The 20,583-nt window shown below is 54.6% G+C and overlaps 2 protein-coding genes across 2 annotated transcripts; one reads left to right on the forward strand and one right to left on the reverse strand.

Moving 5' to 3' along the window:
• Nucleotides 1-3,377: 3,377 nt before the first annotated feature.
• On the reverse strand, nt 3,378-10,957 carry CLN6 (CLN6 transmembrane ER protein). The gene is made up of 7 exons (XM_062501559.1): nt 10,852-10,957; nt 9,631-9,745; nt 9,051-9,149; nt 5,952-6,140; nt 5,784-5,839; nt 4,719-4,841; nt 3,378-3,855 (listed from the first exon to the last, which is right to left on the reverse strand). The coding sequence occupies exons 1-7, from the start codon at nt 10,932-10,934 to the stop codon at nt 3,567-3,569; spliced, it is 954 nt and encodes a 317-aa protein (XP_062357543.1). The 5' UTR covers nt 10,935-10,957; the 3' UTR covers nt 3,378-3,566.
• A 3,670-nt stretch (nt 10,958-14,627) lies between these two features.
• FEM1B (fem-1 homolog B) lies at nt 14,628-18,992 on the forward strand. Its single transcript, XM_062501527.1, has 2 exons — nt 14,628-14,946; nt 17,284-18,992. The coding sequence occupies exons 1-2, from the start codon at nt 14,699-14,701 to the stop codon at nt 18,917-18,919; spliced, it is 1,884 nt and encodes a 627-aa protein (XP_062357511.1). The 5' UTR covers nt 14,628-14,698; the 3' UTR covers nt 18,920-18,992.
• Nucleotides 18,993-20,583: the final 1,591 nt, after the last annotated feature.

Below are 20,583 nucleotides of genomic sequence, written 5' to 3' on the forward strand. Positions count from 1 at the left end.
CCCCAGGATCTCGCAATTCCTTGTTTTTTATGCTTGGTTTTCCTTACAGACTTTCAGCTGAACATCCTTGTGTGCTCTTCCACCTCTGGTTGGTCAGCCTGGACAGTCCCCCCCACCCTCCAAATCCATATCAATATATCTCTCTCCCGCTTTTTAATTTTTTAAAATTTACCATTATTTTTTATTTTTTAAAAAAATATTTTTATATTATTATTTTTTAAAATTTATCATTATTTTTAATTTTTTATTTTATTATTATTATTATTTTTAACGGCACTGTTTTAATCCCTGAGCTGGATTTAACGCATCACAACAACTTCTGGTGGACTGCCCTGGCTGGACGTTCCCTCCTGGAACAGCCCCAACTCCAGAAAAATGGATTTTTTTCCTCGTTCGGTGCCGTTTTTGGTGGCGGTGCTGGTCGCTCACCGATCCTGTGCAGCTGCAGGTGTCTCTGCACCTCTCCGGAGTGGGGCTGGCTCCCAGGCACCTCATCACCGCCAGCAGGTCCGAGCCTTGGATCTTCCCTTTTTGCTTCTTGTCGTACAGGGAAAAACATTCCTTGAACTCTAATTAAAAACCAAAAACTCGGTACGCCGCCGGAGCTCCCATTGAGCTCCGCTCCCTGCCCTGGAAAAATTCCAGCCGGGATCTGGGTCGGGCTCGGGGGTGTCGCGTTCCAGGGGCTCTAAATGGGGCCCTCCGGCCCGAGGAACGCGCCCGAATCGGAGGAGTTTGTTTAAAAGTGTTTGTCCTGCCTCGGTGGGGGTGGGAGAGGGAGCGAGGGTGATGAGGGAAAGGCTGGAGGAAGGAGGGGGAGGATGCTGAAGGATTTTGCAGGCGGAGAATGATGGAGAGGGAAGATTTTGGAGGCGGAAGATTCTGGAAGATTTTTGGAGGTGGAAGAAGACTTTTGGAGGTGGAAGATGATGGACGTGGAAGGTTTTGGAGGTGGAAGATTTTGGAGGATTCTGGATGTGGAGAACCCCGAGTTCTCCCCCATCTCCCCCTCTCTCTCCACGCAGCAAATCCCGGCTGGCCGCTGACCCAGATCCTGCCGGGAGCTCTTCCTCCTCTCCCCCCTCTTCCTCCTCTTCCTCCTCTTCCCCCTCTCCCTCCTCTTCCTCCTCTCCCTCCTCTTCCTCCTCTTCCCCCTCTCCCTCCTCTTCCTCCTCTCCCTCCTCTTCCTCCTCTCCCTCCTCTTCCTCCTCTCCCCCCTCTTCCTCTTCTTCCTCCTCTCCCTCCTCTTCCTCTTTTTCCCACCCCACTCCCGGCTCCCTCCTGCTCCTGCCGGGCGAGAAAACTCAGCCTGGATCAGATCCTGGGTCTGAGCCTGGATCTGAGCCTGGCTCGGGGCCGCCCCGTCCTTGTCCCCTCTGTCCCCAGCCCTCTCTGCCGGGGACACCCGGGAGATGCTCCGGGATGTTCCCGGTGTTGTCCCGGTGTTGTCCCGGTGTTGTCCCGGTGTTGTCCCGGGCTGTCCGTGGGCTCTGTGTCCTCCCGTGCCCCCGGCCGCCTCCTCCTCCTCCTCCTCCTCCTCCTCCTCCCCTCGCCAATCCCTGGATTATCAGATTTGCAATAATTCTCTTATTAATTCTCTTATTTCTGCTTCCTTCTGCCATTCCCGGAGCACTCCCTGGACTCCCCTTTCCCAAGGGGGGCTCGCAGTGGGAATTCGGATCCCCTGCGGCTCCTTCCTCCTCCTCCTCCTCCTCCTCCTCCTCCTCTTCCTCCTCCAGAATCGGGATTGGGGCACCTGGAATTTCTGCTGCGGGACTGGGAGGGGGATGCTCGCCCTCTGCTCCTCGCTTTTTCCAGTTTAAAATTTTAATGGAACTGGGGAGATTTCCTCGTTTTCCCAGGCAGCAGCTCCCGGCAGAGCTGGGAGGAGAGGGACTGAGGGAGAACAAGCCCAGAACGAGACACTTCGGGAGAGGAAAAATACCCCCAAATTATATATTTTTTAATATAAACATAAATATAAATTTAATCTGGGGTTTAATGAACTCCCGGAGCAGAACAAACCCGGACCTACCATTAATTTGATCCTGGGATAGAAACTTCGCCTGGAGCGGGAAGGCAGAGAGAAAAATAAAATACAAAATTAAATTAAAATCTAAAAAAAAAAAAAAAAAAAAAAAAGCAGGACAGCTTTAAAATCGGATTTCTGGGCGCAGATCCGGGGTCGTGTCGGGATTCACTCACCATGATTTTGGGGGAAATCCGGGGGTTTTTTGGTTTCCTGGCAGGAGAGGAGGCGGCTGCTGCCGCTTTTGTCTGAGCTCGGGGTTAAAGTGCGGCTGTAAATCAATCAATGTAATAAAATCCTGTAAATCCACGTAATAAAATCCCGTAAATCCACGTCATGAAAGCTCGCTGCTATGGCTACGGGAGCTGAGCCGGGAAAGGGAATTTCGGCCAAGGTTTGATCATCCCAAAGGACGGCGACTCGCACTGAGGTCGGGAGATGGGAGAGGAGGAGGGAAATCCCCCCAAAATAATCCCAAAATTCAAAAGTACCCAAATGCAAAATCCCTCCCCCACCCCCCCCCAAAAAAAAAAAAAAAAATCCCTTCCCCCCCAAAAAAAAAATCCCCACGAAAAAAAATCCCCCCCAAAAAATAATAATTTAAAAATTTCAACCTCCAAAAATAATAATTTAAAAATTCCCCCCCCCCCAAAAAACCTAATAATGTAAAAATTCCCCAAAAATCCCCCAAAAGAAAAAAAAAAAAATCCCCCCCAAAAAAAATTATTTGGGGAATTCTCAGGAATTTTCAATGAGAGCTGAAGGTGCTGGTGCAGAAATCCCTGGAATTCTCCCCATTCCTGATGGATTTTGGGGAGATTTTTTGGGAATTCTCAGGAATTCTCAGGTCTGAATGAGAGCTGAAGGTGCTGGTGCAGAAACCCCAGGAATTTACCCCATTCCTGGTGGATTTTTGGGACATTTTTTGGGGAATTCTCAGGAATTCTCAGTGAGAGCTGAAGGTGCTGGTGCAGAAATCCCTGGAATTCTCCCCATTCCTGGTGGATTTTGGGGACGTTTTTTGGGATTTTCCCCATTTGTGAGAGCAGAAACCCCAGGAATTCTCCCCATTCCTGGTGGATTTTTGGGAGATTTTTTTGGGAATTCTCAGGAATTCTCAGGTCTGAGTGAAAGCAGAATGTGCTGGTGCAGAAACCCCAGGAATTCTCCCCATTCCTGGTGGAATTTGGGGACCATTTTTAGGGAATTGCCCTCTCCCGCCCCATCCCTGCGCTCAGCACCCAGAGCCGAGCACGGGGAGAACTCCCAGGCAATTAATTAATTAATTAATTAATTAATTTTAATTAAGCTCCCCCCTCCCTGACCAGGTACAACCATCACACATCCACCACCGCTCAGCAATTTATTCGAAATACGTGAATCTACATTAGAAAAAAAAAAACTAAATTTGTTTTTCCTTCTCCTCCTTTTTTTTTTCCCTTTTTTTTTTTTTTTTAATTTTATTTTCGTTTTTGTTGTTTTTTGTTTTTTTTTTTTCTCCCCCCCCTTCCCACTTTCCTCTCAAAAATATCAAAACTCACAAAGTGCCCTTGGCCTCGTGCAGGTTGTTCATGTGCAGGGTGTAGAAGGCCCAGGGCTCTGGGATGTAAATCACCCCGGGATATTTTTTCCGCAGGATTCTGTCGTTCCAGAGCCAGCCCACCCAGAGGGCGATGAGGAGGAGGGTGATGATGAAGGAGTGGAAGAGGAAGAGCCCGTTGCTGTCCAGCACCAGCCCCTTGCGCCTCTGGTGCATCACCAGAGCCATCATGGCGAAGAAGGTGAAGATGAAGAGGATGAAGATCTGTCCCTCTGTCACCAGGTACCTGCCAGGGAAAAAATTCCTGCTGAGCCCGGGAGGGCGGGGACAGCGTTCCCAAATTTGATGGGATCACAGGCGAGTGCAGGGAGAGAGTTCCCAAATTTGATGGGATCACAGGCGAGTGCAGGGAGAAAATTCCCAGATTTGATGGGATCACAGGTGAGTGCAGGGAGAGAATTCCCAGATTTGATGGGATCACAGGCGAGTGCAGGGAGAGAATTCCCAGATTTGATGGGATCACAGGTGAGTGCAGGGAGAGAATTCCCAGATTTGATGGGATCACAGGCGAGTGCAGGGAGAGAATTCCCAGATTTGATGGGATCACAGGTGAGTGCAGGGAGAGAATTCCCAAATTTGATGGGATCACAGGTGAGTGCAGGGAGAGAATTCCCAGATTTTCTGGGATCAGTGGTGATCCTGGGAATGCAGGGAAAACATGGGATTGTCCTGGATGTCCCTGGGATTGTCCTGGGTGTCCCTGGGATTCTCCTGGGTATCCCTGGGATTCTCCTGGGTGTCCCTGGGATTCTCCTGGGTGTCCCTGGGATTCTCCTGGATGTCCCTGGGATTCTCCTGGATGTCCCTGGGATTGTCCTGGGTATCCCTGGGATTCTCCTGGGTGTCCCTGGGATTCTCCTGGGTATCCCTGGGATTCTCCTGGGTGTCCCTGGGATTCTCCTGGGTGTCCCTGGGATTCTCCTGGGTGTCCCTGGGTCTGTCCCAGCTCCCAGAGATTCAAGTGGCTGCAAATTCCCACGAGGTTTAATTGGATTTTCCAGCCCTGCGGAGCCCTGGGGAACCCTGGGGAAGGGAGAAGCTCTTCCTGGAATATTCCTGTGGAATTCCAGAGGGAGGGAAGGCACTCACCAGTAGTAGAGGCTGCTGGGCCCCACCAGGAGCAGGGCAGCCAGGGGCATCCTGCTCTGCTCCAAAACGGGAGTGAAGCACCCGGTGAAGTAAATGAACAGGATCAGGAAAAACGGGATGTACCTGCAATAAAAAACAATTCCCAGAGCTGGGATGAGCCTGGAAGGGGCTGGAACTCCCCCAAAATCCATCCCAGACACGGAGCTGGTCCCGTGGGTTCAGCTGGGGATGGAGCAGCTCTGGAATTCCCTGCTTGGAGATTCCTGCACCTCTGGAATTCCCTGTTCTGAGATTCCTGCACCTCTGGAATTCCCTGCACCTGTGGAATTCCCTGTTCTGGGGTGTTTGGGGCGTTTTGAGGGTGTTTGGCATCTTTGGGGCATTCTGGATCTTTGGGGCTGGGGTCGGGGTGTTCAGGTTGTTCAGGATGTTTGGGGTGTTTGGGTTATTTGGGATGTTTTGGGGTGTTCAGGGTGTTTGGGATGTTTGGGGTGTTTGGGTTATTTGGGGTTCTTTGGGGTGCTCAGGGTGTTTGGGTTATTCAGGATGTTTGGGTTATTTGGGGTATTGGGGGCATTTTGGGGTGTTCTGGGTGTCTGGGTTATTCAGGATGTTTGGGGTGTTTGGGTTATTTGGGGTTCTTTGGGGTGCTCAGGGTGTTTGGGTTATTCAGGATGTTTGGGTTATTTGGGGCATTTGGGGCGTTTTGGGGTGTTCAGGGTGTTTGAGTTATTCAGGATGTTTGGGTTATTTGGGGCATTTGGGGCGTTTTGGGGTGTTCAGGGTGTTTGAGGGTGCTGGCGGCGAGGAGGAACCTTCTGGAAGGACAAATTGTTCCCCTGTCCATCCAACAACTGCCACATCTCAGAAATATCCCTGAGCAGAGGGGATTTCCCAGAGACTTCCAGATCCACCCTCATCACCCTGCCCAGCAGAACGTTATCCCCCCGCCAGCTCTGCCGCAGCGTCTTTTATTTTTTTCCCCCCACTTTAATCTCTGCCCTTGCCCCTCTCCTCCCCGAGCCATCCCATAACCTCTGGACTCCCCGGGAATCCCTCACTCACCACATGGAGTGCCCCAAATACTCATCGTAGTAGTAGAGCAGCTCGAAGGAATCGATCTGCGGCAGGAACAGGAACAGGGTGGTGAAAATCCCAGCCAACGGCACAAAAGCTCGGCAAGGTTCACGAACGGAGGTTTTAGAAACGTTTGGAGGCAGCTCAGGATCTTACCAGGGTCTCTGGTTTGAGGTTCCTGATGATGGGGTTCTCCCTGACGGACAGGTGGTGCTGGTAGCCACTGAAGATCAGCCGGTGGTTCACCGAGTCTCCCACCAGGTGGATGCTGGCCCCCATCACGAAGGTGATGATGCTGACGTAGACCATGGACCTGGGCAGGGTCTTGGGGGACCTCTCGATGAGCTGCAGGCACAGGGAGGGAGTGAGGAGAGAGGGATTGAGTTTTGGGGTTTGTGTTTTTCAGATTCTGCACGGCGTCGACGCGTAACTGTGAATTTATTAAATGTTATCGCGTTCTGCTCGCGGCTCAGGCACACAAAACAATCCTGGTCCAGCCCCACAGCCGAGGACAGCGCTGCAGCTTCACCCCAAAAGTGCAAACAGAGAGAACTGAGGGGAGAATCTGGGAGGGTGGCACTGCAGAGCCTGGAGCTGGGATGGGACAGTGAACCCCAATGTGGGAATGGAGCAAAACTGATAAAAGTGTGAGAACTCCTGACTCGGATCCACTCTGTGTCCACCCTGTGTCCATCCCGTGTCCATCCCCGTGTCCACCCCCGTGTCCATCCCCGTGTCCATCCCGTGTCCATCCCCGTGTCCATCCTGTGCCCACCCTGTGTCCATCCACTGTCCACCCCGTGTCCATCCTTGTGTCCATCCAGTGTCCATCCAGTGTCCATCCCGCATCCACCCTGTGTCCATCCTGTGTCCATCCAGTGTCCATCCAGTGTCCATCCCGTGTCCACCCTGTGTCCATCCCTGTGTCCATCCAGTGTCCATCCAGTGTCCATCCCGTGTCCACCCTGTGTCCATCCCTGTGTCCATCCCGTGTCCATCCAGTGTCCATCCTGTGTCCATCCCTGTGTCCATCCCGTGTCCATCCCGTGTTCATCCCATGTCCACCCCGTGTCCATCCCGTGTCCATCCCGTGTCCATCCTGTGTCCACCCTGTGTCCATCCCGTGTCCATCCCTGTGTCCATCCCTGTGTCCATCCCGTGTCCATCCAGTGTCCATCCTGTGTCCATCCCTGTGTCCATCCAGTGTCCATCCAGTGTCCATCCTGTGTCCATCCCATGTCCACCCTGTGTCCATCCCGTGTCCATCCCGTGTCCATCCTGTGTCCACCCTGTGTCCATCCCGTGTCCATCCCTGTGTCCATCCCGTGTCCATCCCGTGTTCATCCCATGTCCACCCCGTGTCCATCCTGTGTCCATCCCGTGTCCACCCTGTGTCCATCCCGTGTCCATCCCGTGTCCACCCTGTGTCCATCCCTGTGTCCATCCCGTGTCCATCCAGTGTCCATCCCGTGTCCATCCCTGTGTCCATCCCGTGTCCATCCCGTGTTCATCCCATGTCCACCCCGTGTCCATCCTGTGTCCATCCCGTGTCCACCCTGTGTCCATCCCGTGTCCATCCCGTGTCCACCCTGTGTCCATCCCTGTGTCCATCCCGTGTCCATCCAGTGTCCATCCCGTGTCCATCCCTGTGTCCATCCCGTGTCCATCCCGTGTTCATCCCATGTCCACCCCGTGTCCATCCTGTGTCCATCCCGTGGCTGGGCTCTTGCACTTCCCACGGTGAATCCTTTGAAGACATTTTAACAAATCTCTATTTTATTCCTTTAACTCTGCCCCTCCTCTGTTCCAGCCTCTCGAGGAGGAAGAAGCTCCTGCCCTTGCTGGGTTTTGGAGTACCCAGAAATTTCACCAAAAATGAGCAAAGCTCGTTGACCAGGGAGGAAAGACCGTGGTTTCCCACTGTTTTCCATGGTTTCTCCATGGTTTTCCTGCCTCTGGAGAGGATTGGAAGGTTGGATGTGCCCTCCAGTGGCAGCAGAGCCTCCAGCACAGAGCTCCTCACGCTCCCCTCCCTGGCCAGACACTTCAGGATTCTCCAAGTGAACCTTTTGGGGCTCTTTTCCCTTTTTTTTCCCGATGGAATGGGACTCAGCTCCCTCTGACGCCACAGCCAGGAGGAGCTGAGTGCCACAAAACCACTCGGGACAACTTTTTGGGCTCTGCTTTCAGTGCTGGGCTCTCCCTGCACCTGAGGATGCCTCAGGGCCTGGGACAAGCCTTGGAATAGGAGCAGGAATTCTGGGAAGCAGCAGAATTTTTTTTTTTTTTTTTTTTTTTTTTTTTTTTTTTTTTTTTTTTTTTTTTTTTTTTTGCAAAAGTAGGGAAGACCTCCAAAGCCAGATCCCAGCTCCAGGAGTTCTCCAGCTTTGGCTGGATCACGAGTGTCCCAGTTTTGGGATCAACCAGGCCCTCCCCTCTCCCTAAATCAGCTTTACAGCCCTCCCCAAGCAGGGAAAAGCTCCTTACTTGTGTTTAATTTTAATTTAACTTCCCCTTTCCCTGGAACTGCGGCACGAACGTCACAGGAGGACAAGGAGAGCACAAGGTCCTGGAGGGTGGGACAAACCCTGGGCCTGGGAAATGCATCCTGGATAACAGCTGGAATTTTTCTGGGGATGAACCCTCGGTGCTGAGCACCACCCCCCCCACCCCCAGCCTGCAGAAATCACCTGGGAAGGGTCAGCTCTCACATCCTGGATATTCCCTTTTTGCCTCCCAGCGTTTAAATCCACCCGGAATATCGAGAGAGAATCATTTCCATCTCAGGCCATAACTCCCAGCTAATGGAGGTCAAAATTGATTTGTAATTGCTTTCTTAATAGGGAAAGATTCCTGATGATCTGACAGAATTTCGACCTCATGAATGGTTTATGGGATCCAGAGGTTGGCAGCTGGAGCCGGATAAATTCCAGCTCCAGCCACAGTCCCAAGGTCATCAAAGAGCAAGTGGAATTAAGCTCTGAGCAATTTAGAAAATCCACCCTGCTTCCAGCTGTCCTTTAAGCCAAGGATGGATGTTGTCCTGAAAATATCATTTGGGAAAAGGGCTCTGACTCCTCCTGGAGCCAGAATTCCAGGGGGAAGCAGGAAATGGAGGTGCTCTTTAAAAGGAGGCATCACAAACCCTCTTAACTCTTCCTTGTGGCAGGAATTTGGGAATAACCAACACCTTAAAAACCTCTGAAACTTTACAAAACCAAGAATGGCAAAACCCCTGGACATTCCCAGGTTTACCTTCAGCAGCAGGAAGGGGGTGATAACGTTGTAAGCCATGTGGAAATAATCTCCAGCGCTGGGTTTGTTCAGAGGAAACCATTCCAGAGGGAGGATGATCTGAGGGGAGAGGGAGAGGGAAAATGTTGGGATTGCTTGGGAATGCTCAGTTGGACTTCAGGAGGGTTGGGTAGGGCTTTTCTTGGAGCAAACTCCCAAAAATCACCCTCTGGAAGTTTTCCCTCCCAGCCCTGCCTGCTGCTAGCAAGTTGTGGGGTCAAGGAAGGCACTTGGGATCCTGCATCTTCCCGAACCTTCTGCCAGCTTCCAGCTCTAAAAAAAATTCCATTTCAACGGAATGGCCACTTCTGGAAGCAGCAGCCCCAGGTAATACAGGTGAGAAACGGGCAAGAGCAGGAGGAACCTCCCAGATCCCTTTTTGGTGTGAAAACAAAGGTGTGGGAGAGGAAACAGGGAGCAGCTTTCCCAGGAGACTGAAGCTGGCCCCAGTGACACCAGAGCAGGTCCCAGCTCCTCGAGGCCACCCCTCTGGTGCAGGGGACAGCGCTGGGGGACCCCCTGGCCCTGTCCCCTCACTCACCATGGCGATGGGGCGCCCGAAATCCAGCACCCAGTTCTGCAGGGTGAAGTAGAACCACAGGTCCAGGTGGAACGGGGTCGTCTTGAAGGTGTCCTCGGCCTTCACAGCGCCGTGCCTGGAGGGGACAGAGGGACACAGAGCCATGGAGCAGCTCCGGGAGGAGGCACAGCCGTTCTCCCGCACCAAAGCCGCGTTTCCCTGGGATCTGTGGGATAACAGAGCTGAGGAGCAGGCAGAGCAGGAGAGCACGGAGCCGTCGCCATCCCTGACCCTCCCTCTCTCTTCAGCAAGGTGAAAAGTGCTGAATTAAGCGCAACTATTTTTAACTTTTGCACGATGGAAGCAAGATCCAAACTCCCAGGAGTTGAGCTGAGAGCTAAAAATGCGGCGGTGCCCGGCGGAATTCCACACTGGGACGCTCTGGATGCAGCATCACCTTCAGCTCCTGCTGCCAACACCCCCTGCCTCTGCAGAGGATCCAGCCCCGATGGAGCCTTTCCATGAAATGCCTCTCCAGCACCTCTGGATCCTCCCTGCAGGAAAAGTGGATCCATGCCTCTCCTGGCGCTGAGACCAGCTGGATCAGCCCCGAGCTTGGGCTGCCTGAGCCCAGGGCCCGAAGTCCACGCCAGGTGTCCCTGCCCAGGGACTGAGAGGATCTTAAAGGTCCCTTCCACCCCAAAGCGCTCTGGGATGATTCAGTGAAGCCCGAGAGCTGGAGGGTGAGGATGGGGCACCCTGGATGAGCTGGGAATGCTGCGGCTCCCTGGAAGAGTCTGTCAAACCCTGGACTGGCTGGGAGAACACAGGTACGCCGGGGTGCCCCAGAGGAAGCAGAGTGGGGGAACTTTGGGAGGACCCCGATCCTGAGGATGCCCCGATCCTGATCCCGGGGACGCCCCGGACCCGACCCTTGGGAGATCCTGGACCCCGATCCTGGGGATGTCCCGGATCTCGACCCTGGGGATGTATCGGATCCCAACCCTCGGGATGCCCCAGACCCCGACCCTGGGGATGCCGCGGACTCGACCCTTGGGATGTCCCGGATCCCGACCCTGGGCATGCCCCGAGCCCCGCAGCATCCGGGGGTGGTACCCGGGAAGGGGCCGGGCAGTCCCGGGAAGCGCAGAGCAGGCTGAGCCGGGGGGATTGGATGGGGTGAGGATCCCAAGGAATGAGGGGCGGCTTTTCCCACCCCCTCCCAGCCCCGGCCGCGCTCACCTGCCCGGGTAGAGCGGCCCGGCGGGCGGGGGTGAGCCCGGGGCCGCGGCCGGGAACGGCCGGCGCCGTGCCGAGCCCTGCATGAGCCCGGCCCGGGGTCCCGGAGCCGCTCCCGGAGCCGCTCCCGGAGCCGCTGCCTGTCCCGGTGCCTGTCCCGGTGCCTGTCCCGGTGCCGGTGTCCGCTCCCGGCCCGGCCCGCGGAGCAGCGGCGGCTGCGCGGGGGCGGCCCCGGGACCGCCCCGGTGGGGCGGGGGAACGGCCGGGCCCGCTCCCGGCACGGCTCCGCTCCCGGCACGGCTCCGCTCCCGCTCCCGGCTCCGCTCCCGCTCCCGGCACGGCTCCGCTCCCGGCTCCGCTCCCGCTCCCGGCTCCGCTCCCGCTCCCGCTCCCGCTCCCGGCTCCGCTCCCGCTCCCGGCTCCGCTCCCGCTCCCGCTCCCGGCCCCGCTCCCGGCACGGCTCCGCTCCCGCTCCCGGCTCCGCTCCCGCTCCCGGCTCCGCTCCCGCTCCCGGCACGGCTCTGCTCCCGCTCCCGCTCCCGGCTCCGCTCCCGCTCCCCGCACGGCCCCGCTCCCCGCACCGCTCACCAATTTTCCCTCCGCTCCCCGCTCCCCCCAACACCGGGAAAGTGGCCGGGATCGCCCCTAACCCCCGCAGTGCCGGGCAGCGAGGAGCTCCTGGCTGGGATGGGCACACCGGGATGCTCCAGGCTGGGATGAGTGCGGGGAGAGGCTGGCGGGGAACACTCGGGGCATTCCATGCAAATCCATCACTGCGAGTGACATATTCCCTATATTCCTTTATAGGGAATGAGGAGCGGGAGCTCCCCGTGAATCTGGCCACGAGCAAACGCTGCTTTTCCCGAGTTTCCATTTCCCTGGATCACGGCACAGCGCGGCCTCGCTGAGCCGGGAGATGAGGATGTCCCTGCTCTGTTCCCTGCTCTCGGTTTTGGCTGGATAAATCCATTGGGATTCGGTCGGTCAGGGAGGGATTCGCAGCCCTCGGGGATAAATTCACACTCTGCTGGGGTTTGGAATTTTGGGGTCTAAATCGGAAGGTGCATTCTGCCAGGGGCAGGGATATTTTCCCAGGATTATCCCAGGTTTTTCCAAGCCCTGTCTGGCCTGGCCTTGGGATCCAGGGATGTGGCAGCCACAGCCAGAGCCTCACCTTCCTCACAAGGAAGAAAGTTGGAGGCACCAAAACCCTCCTGGAGGGCTTGGTTTGGGCATGGAGGCTCCATCATCCCTGGGCTGGGAGCTCTGTGTATCCCACCCTGTCCCCACTCCCTCGCAGTGGTAACAGGACAATCCCTGGGAGCTGTGGCACAGCCTTCCACCAAGGAATTCTGGCCTGGAATTCTGAAGTTGAGGGGGCTCCCAGAAGCAGCAGAAGGGAATAGGGGATCCTCCCCAGGCCATCCCTGTTCCCCCAGCAGGACACCTGGAAAAATATCCCCGAAAATTCGAGATCATTGAGATAACGGAGCCACTTAATCTTACCAGGACCCTGCTTGTCACCCTGTGCCTGACACGGGGACGTGGCTCTGAACAGGGCTGGCCATGGCCTGCCTCGTGTCCCCCGGTGTCCCCTGGGCTCTCCAGGCTCCGGCTGCTGCTCCATGAATAATGCACATCCCGCAAGGAACCGCGGCTCTGGCGGCAGAACTCCAAATTCATAATTAATGGGGCTGAGACCCGATCCCCCACAGCACAATGGTGTGGCAGACGGGGCCCGGGGTGGTGTCCCCTTACTGCTGGTGGCTCGTGTGGCACAGGGTGGCTCATGTCACCAGGGAGGTGGCCTGGCAGGGGGCTGAGGTGGCAGGTGTGTGACAAGGCCGGTGACGGTGTCCCCAAAACCAGGGGTGAAGGTCCTGTGCGTGCTGGGGTGGATGGGGCATGGCTGAGGTGATGGGAGCTGCTGGTTCTGGTTTAAAAAAAAAAACAAATTGACCCAAACCCAGCCCAACAAACCCAGCCCAGCTGAACCCAACTGAGACCGATTCAGTCTAAGTCAACCCAAGCAACCCAGCTCAACTAAACCCAGCCTAGCTAGCTCAGCCCGACCCAGTCCAGCTGAACCCAGCCCAGCCAAGCCCAATCCAACTGAACAAATTCCAACCCAGTCCAACCAACACAGCCTAACCCAATCCAATCCAGTCTAACCAACCCAACTCAGTCCAACCCAACCCAACCCAATCTCACTCTCCACAGCTCCCTGACAAGAGGGAGCAGCCAGGGAGTGTCGGGCTCTGCTCCCAGGGAACAAGGGCTGGGATTAGGAGACATTTTCTTAAACTGCACCAGTTGAGGTTTAGGTTGGATTTAGGATTAATTTCTCCATGGAAAGGGTGGTCAGGCCTTGGCAGGGGCTGCCCAGGAAGATTTGGAGTCCAAGGAAGGGCTGGACGTGTTGTTGGGGACAAGGTGGGCATCAGGCACAGCTGGGACTCTATGACCTTGGAGGTCTTTTCCAACCTCAGTGATCGTGCAGTGGAAATGAGGATTAAAAGCTGAGCTGGTGGCACGTGTGGCCTAGCAGGTGTCTGTGTTATTGCATTTTATTGCTTGGGGATGTCAGGAAAATTAATTCACAAACACCAGAGGTTTATGTTCAAAAAGGAGACAGAGATGTCCTGTAACTTTATTTCAAGAAAGGGAGAGGCCATGGCTAAAAGCTGAGGTGGTGACAGTGCAGCTGAGCAGTTTCTGTGTTACTGTGTTTTGAACTTGGTCGTGCCCTGGCGGTTCTGCTGATGCCTTAAGTTTTGGCTTTCATATTTTCCAGATTCTGCACTGCACTGGTATATAACTCTGAACTTCATATTAAATATCATCACATTCTTCTCACAGCTCAGTCACACAAAACAATCCTTTTCCAGCCCCACAACCAAGGACACCGCTGCAGCTCCAGCCCCAAAAAGTGCAAACAGCAGAGAATTGAGGAGAGCTGTCTGGGAGGATGGGACTGCAGAACCTGGAGCTGGGCTTGGACAATGAACCCAGTATAGAAATGGAGCAAGACTGCTAAAACTGTGAAAACTCCTGACTCGGATCCATCTTGAGTGGAACCATGGCCAGGCTCTTGCACTGCCCAAGGTTTATCCTTTGAAGGCCTTTTAATAAATCCCTACTTTATTCCTCTAACACTGACTAGCCTCTGTTCTAGGTAGTCCCTCAAAGCATCACTGCCTCCAACCTCTACACTGTGGAGCGCTTCTCCAGCCTCGTTCTTTGGGATCGTGGAACAGCAGAGCTTGGCCTCCGTGCTCTGGAAGCTGTTTGGGATCCGGGAATGGCAGAGCTTGGCCTGCGCTCCCTGGAGGCTGTTTGGGATCTGGGAACGCCCTGGCTCGGCCTGCACACTCTGGAGAGCTCTTCCTACCTCGTTCTTTGGGATCCTGGAATGGCACAGCTGGGGCTGCACGCTCTGAGGGCTGTTTAGATCCCGGAACGGCCCAGCTGGGCCTGCACGGTCCGGGGCCTGTTTAGATCCCGGAACGGCCCCGCTCCGCCGCTGTTGCCGGCCGGCCCCGCCTTGGCTGCCGGGCGCTGCCGAGCGGTTCCGGGGCGGAGCGCGGCGGTGCCGGCCGGGCCCGCGCTGCGGGCGGGGGGGCCGCGCCTTGGCTGCCGGGCGGCGGCTGCGCTCCCGCCGGGGCCGGGACTGGGGCCGGGATCAGGGGGCGGCGAGCCTGGGGCCGGGGCCGGGGGGCGGCGAGCCCCGGGGCGGCCGCATGTGCGCCCCGCGGGGCGCCGCGCCAGGACGGAGCGGGCCGGGGCAGAGCCGGGCCGGCCCGAGCGGGGCCGTTGCGGGCGGCGGGGCCGCGCTGAGGCGGAGGCGGCCATGGAGGGGCTGGCGGGGTACGTGTACAAGGCGGCCAGCGAGGGCCGCGTGCTCACCTTGGCCGCGCTGCTGCTGAACCGCTCCGAGAGCGACATCAAGTACCTGCTGGGCTACGTGAGCCAGCACGGCGGGCAGCGCTCCACGCCGCTCATCATCGCCGCCCGCAACGGGCACGCCAAGGTGGTGCGGCTGCTGCTCGAGCATTACCGCGTCCACACGCAGCAGACCGGCACCGTCCGCTTCGACGGGTACGTGAGGCCCGGCCGGGACAGCCCCGGGTGCGGCCACGGCGGGGCGGGCACGGCCTGGGCTGAGCGAGAGAGCGCGGCTGGGAGGGCCTTGTGGGCCTCCGGCTGTTCGGGAGTTTGCCGGGGCTTGGGAGGCCTCTGCTGCCCGGAGTGTTCCGTGATCTGATGGTCCTTGTGGGGCTCTTGCTGCTCTGGGTTTTGTGATTTCATAGTGCTTGTGGGTTCTTGTCAATTCGGGCTCTTCTGTAGCCTGGTGGTGCTTGTGGGCCCTTGTCAGCTCTGGATTCTGTCACTTGGTGGTGCTTGTGGGTTCTTTTCAGATAGGACTGTTCCGTGACCTGGTGGTCCTTGTGGTCCCAGCTCGGATTATTCCCTGCCTTGGTAGTTCTTGTGGGCCCTTCCAGCTCTGTTTTCTGTCACTTGATGTCCTTGTGGACCCCTTCCACCCCAGGCTGTTGTTTCATTCTGTGCCTTGCTGGCCCTTGTGGGCCTCTTGGTGCTCAGACTTTTCTGTGACTTCATGGCCCTTGAGAGCCCTTTCCAGCCCAGATTATTCCGTGACTTGGTGGTGCTTGTGTGTCCCTTCCATCTTGGGATATTCTGGGACTTGGTGGCCCTGGTAGGACCTGTCCAGCTCACTCTTCTGTCACTTGATGGCCCTTGTGTGTCCCTTCAACCCAGATTATTCTGGGATTTGATGGCCCTTGTGGGTCCCTTCCATCCCAGATTATTCTGGGATTTGAGGCCACAGTGAGGCCACAGCTTGGTGATTTTCTAATAAAAATTGCTATGTGCTTGGAGATCCCACCTGATGCTTTATGAACCAAGAATACCTTTTCCATTTGGGAATTCCCCATTTGAAGCTGTGGACGGGACAATATTCCCATCCCAGAACTTCTGCTGGGTCAGAGTGGTCTCTCTGGGACATTTTTGGCCCTGCAGGTGGCAGTGCCATCTCAGGGAAGGATTCTCACACCGTTCAGTTTTCACTTCCCTACGTGGTTTGATTTTTATTCCTTCCTTTTCCCTTCCAGCTGTTTTTTCTCCAGTCAGAAGCAGGTTGAGAGTTCCTGGAGGAATTCTCCTCCTGGCAGACAGCACATGCTGGATTTTTTGCCTGGCTGGGCTGAGGATGTTTTTTTTCCAGAGGCTGTGCCTGGCACGGATTGAAGGAGGAGTTGTCTGAGGCACAAAGGATGCAGAGAGAGGAGCAGAGCCCACGTGATCCCCGGGGATTGTTGTGCCTCACATAAAGTGGCTCGGGAGCTCCTCTCCTTCGGGTTTTCCACTTGGAACCTGAAAACACCGACAAATTGTAAAAAAATCCTCTTCATGAAAACATCCCCCCTGCCACCTCGCTACAGAAATATTTTAATGGATTTATTTGAAAAATCAGGAACATCTCACTGGGAATTCTCTCTGAGATCTTAAAGAGCCTCTGGAGGTGGTGGATTTACAAACAGTTGCTGTGGAACTATGAGGGCTTCACCAAATGATTAAAAATCGCTGTGAGAGTGAAATTTAAGATGATTTGAGGTTATTTTAACTTTGGGGAATGTGGCTATTTGGAAATATTTGTCCTTCCTGTATGTTTGGGACACGCCTTGAAGGGTGTGTGAATCCTGCCTGTTTCTTCATTTAAATCCTTCAAAAAACAGGTAGTGGGAAATACAAATCCCTTCTTTCGTGTGCTGGGTTAAGGGAATGAAAACATCTTAAAAAGAGGGATCTGTCCTCTCATTTCCCCATTATCTGCAGGGCCACCATGTGGCACAGATCTGTGGAACAGCCTGGCTCAGAACTTCTGCTTTTTTGGGTTTTATTTTCTTCCTGAGGTTCCATTTGTGTCACCAGGGCTGGTTCAGGGCACGGGATCTCGAATAGGGAAGCGCTGGCGGATCTGCAGCTCGGAGAGGAGGGACAGGGGAAGTGATCAGGAATTTTGAAGCCAGTTTTGCTGCTGGTACCTAAATCTGGGGGGGGGGGGGGGGGGGTGGGGGTTGTGTCAAAATGTCCATTTTAAGGTTTTTCTTGGTCTTTAATGTGTCACTTCGTGGCACTGAAGGGATAATTTTAGAACTCTTCTTCCCAGTCCTCTCTAAACTGAGGCTGGAGTTTGTAAGTGGGATCTTCAAGGTGGCCAAACCCCTTTGGCCACTTTGAAGCTCCCAACTTCCAAAGCTCCGTGTGTTCCGTTGGCCTCATTCCTTGCCCGTGGCGATCCCGGCGAGTTCCTTGAAATCCAGGGATGGGCTGGCTGTGAAATCCAGGCTGATGACTGAGTGTGAGCTGCTTTTAGAAGAGCGTCAACCTAATTCCCTGTGCTCCTGTTCACAGCTTTGTCATCGACGGGGCCACCGCGCTGTGGTGCGCGGCCGGTGCCGGCCACTTCGAGGTGGTCAAGCTGTTGGTGAGCCACGGCGCCAACGTCAACCACACCACAGTGACCAACTCGACGCCGCTGCGGGCGGCCTGCTTTGATGGCCGGCTCGACATTGTGAAGTACCTGGTGGAGAACAACGCCAACATCAGCATCGCCAACAAGTACGACAACACCTGCCTGATGATCGCGGCCTACAAGGGCCACACGGACGTGGTGCGGTATCTGCTGGAGCAGCACGCCGACCCCAACGCCAAGGCCCACTGTGGGGCCACCGCCCTGCACTTCGCCGCTGAGGCCGGCCACCTGGAGATCGTCAGGGAGCTGGTCAAGTGGAAGGCGGCCATGATGGTCAACGGTCACGGCATGACGCCGCTCAAAGTGGCCGCCGAGAGCTGCAAGGCCGACGTGGTGGAGCTGCTGCTGGCTCACGCTGACTGTGACAGGAGGAGCAGGATTGAAGCTCTGGAGCTGCTGGGGGCCTCGTTTGCCAACGACAGGGAGAACTATGACATTTTGAAGACTTACCACTATTTATATTTAGCCATGCTGGAGAGGTACCGCGACAGCGAGAATGTCATCGAGAAGGAGGTGCTTCCCCAGATCGAGGCTTACGGGAACAGGTCGGAATGCAGGACCCCTCAGGAATTAGAGTCCATTAGGCAGGACAGAGATGCCCTTCACATGGAAGGCCTCATAGTGCGGGAGAGGATCCTGGGCTCGGACAATATCGACGTCTCCCACCCCATCATTTACCGGGGCGCCGTCTACGCGGACAACATGGAGTTCGAGCAGTGCATCAAGCTCTGGCTGCACGCCCTGCACCTGCGGCAGAAAGGCAACAGGAACACCCACAAGGACCTGCTGAGGTTCGCTCAGGTCTTCTCACAGATGATCCACCTGAACGAGCCCGTGAAGGCCAAGGACATCGAGAGCGTCCTGCGCTGCAGCGTGCTGGAGATCGAGCAGGGCATGGCACGCATCAAAACCACGCCGGACACCGACATCCACACGGCCATGGACAACTACGAGTGCAACATCTTCACCTTCCTCTACCTGGTGTGCATCTCCACCAAGACGCAGTGCAGCGAGGAGGACCAGTCCCGCATCAACAAGCAGATCTACAACCTGATCCACCTGGACCCGCGCACGCGCGACGGCTCCAGCCTGCTGCACCACGCCGTCAACTCCGGCACGCCCGTGGACGATTTCCACACCAACGACGTGTGCAGCTTCCCCAACGCCCTGGTCACCAAGCTGCTGCTGGACTGCGGCGCCGACGTCAACGCCGTGGACAACGAGGGGAACAGCCCCCTGCACATCATTGTGCAGTACCACCGGCCCATCAGCGACTTCTTGACGTTGCACTCCATCATCATTAGCCTGGTGGAGGCCGGCGCCCACACGGACATGACCAACAAGCAGAAGAAAACCCCTCTGGATAAAAGTACCACCGGGGTATCCGAAATCCTCCTTAAAACTCAAATGAAGCTGAGTCTCAAGTGCCTGGCTGCCCGCGCCGTGCGGATCTACAACATCAGCTACCAAAACCAGATCCCCAGAACTCTGGAGGAGTTTGTCCAGTTCCACTAGGCCGTGTCCAACCTTTCGTGGTGGTGCTATCCCGGGACGACACCAGACAGCAGAATACACCCGTGTCCATGAAGTTGTTTTTCTCTGTTCCTTTGGGTTCCTCTGGATTCCGTCTGTGGCCTCAGTTCTTGGGTGGAGATGGAGGAGGGTGGGGGCAGAAAAAGCCACATTGTTGTCCTGTAGTCAAATCTGATGTTTGAGATTTTTGGTCCTTTTTTTTTTTTTTATTTTTTTGTTTTTGTTTTTGTTTTGTTTTGTTTTTAAATCCCTTTGTTATCCCTTGGTTTTCTAAACACCATGACAAGAATCCCCCACGTAGCTTCCGTTGATCGTTTCGTGTCCGACGCTATTCGCGAAATTGGAATTTCAAACTCCTCGCGGTGAGGTGGGAAAAGAAAAATTGGGAATTCTGTGGTAGTTGGGTTAAAAGTGGAGTGTCCACCCCCAGAGCAGTGTGTTGCTCTTGCACCTCACCGTGGTTTTTACACCTTTCAGCTCATGCTGAAGAAGTTGGTAACGTTTCAAAAGTCATGTTTTACATCAAAATTCCCTTTCGAGCAGCAGTTCTCAACGGCTACAGACGCGAGGGATGCTCTGTTAGGAAATGCAGGTGGAAATTTCAGCTCTGAGGGGCTGAATTCCTTGGTGAGGCTCTTCATTGACACTGCTCCAGTAAGTATTGGATAAACCCATGGACAAAAAAAACCCCAAAAACTTCCAAAATCACCGGAATCATCGTTTCTTTTTCTGTAGCGCCATCACTCCTATCCAAACATCATGCATGGATCCCTAGACACTGGGTAGGAAATTTGTGTTTGTGTGTGTCCCAACATTTCAAGCTGCTTTTAACTTGGGGTTTTTTCTCTGTTGTTTCAATGCTCAACACGCACCTTGATTTTATTTTATTTTATTTTATTCTTTTTTTTTTTTTTTTTTTTGACTCAAAGTCTGTCCAGCTGCACTCTTGGGATTCCAGATGCTGTATCTTCCTAATGGAGCCGTCTGCCGCCAAAGAGAGTCTTCCTTGAACCTGGCTTTTCCAAGAAGCGTTGGAGTCCGTGCCTCCCTGAATTGGACTCGAGGAATTTTTCATGGTTTTTACTCCTTTCAGTCGGAAAAAAAATCTCTTCGTAAAACTGATTTTTACAAAAAAAAAATTGAAAAAAAACAAAAACTTCTCCTCTCATCAACCTCTTGGCTGATGAGTGAGTGATTGTATACGGGAACGTCGAGAACTTTTGGGGAGAAGAGGCAGATGCTCCCAACAGGAAAATGTCACTTGTTGGGGACAAGGCTCCTGAACCCTCTGTTCCTTTCCCACGCAGCTTTTTAACTGTCAGGATGAACGAATGTTCCATGGGGTTTTTGGTTTTGTTTTTGTTTTTTTTTTTTTTAAAGAAAAAAACAAAAAACAACAATCCAGGTAGAACTTTCAGGCGAGATTTGGGGCACACGTTTCTATTTGTATGACAAAGAAATAAACGTTGAATGTGGAATTACCTTGGAATTCCCTTTTTTTTTTTTTTTTTTTTTTCCCAGGGTTCGTGTCCTTTGAGGGAAAAGCTTTAGGATCAGGTTTAGGTTCTCCAAAAAATCTGTGACTTCCACATCCCTGGAATTGTCCAGGGCCAGGTTGGAGCAGCCTGGGATGGTGGAAGGTGTCA

This window comes from Cinclus cinclus, chromosome 13 (genome assembly GCF_963662255.1).
Source record: "Cinclus cinclus chromosome 13, bCinCin1.1, whole genome shotgun sequence".
Taxonomy (NCBI): domain Eukaryota; kingdom Metazoa; phylum Chordata; class Aves; order Passeriformes; family Cinclidae; genus Cinclus; species Cinclus cinclus.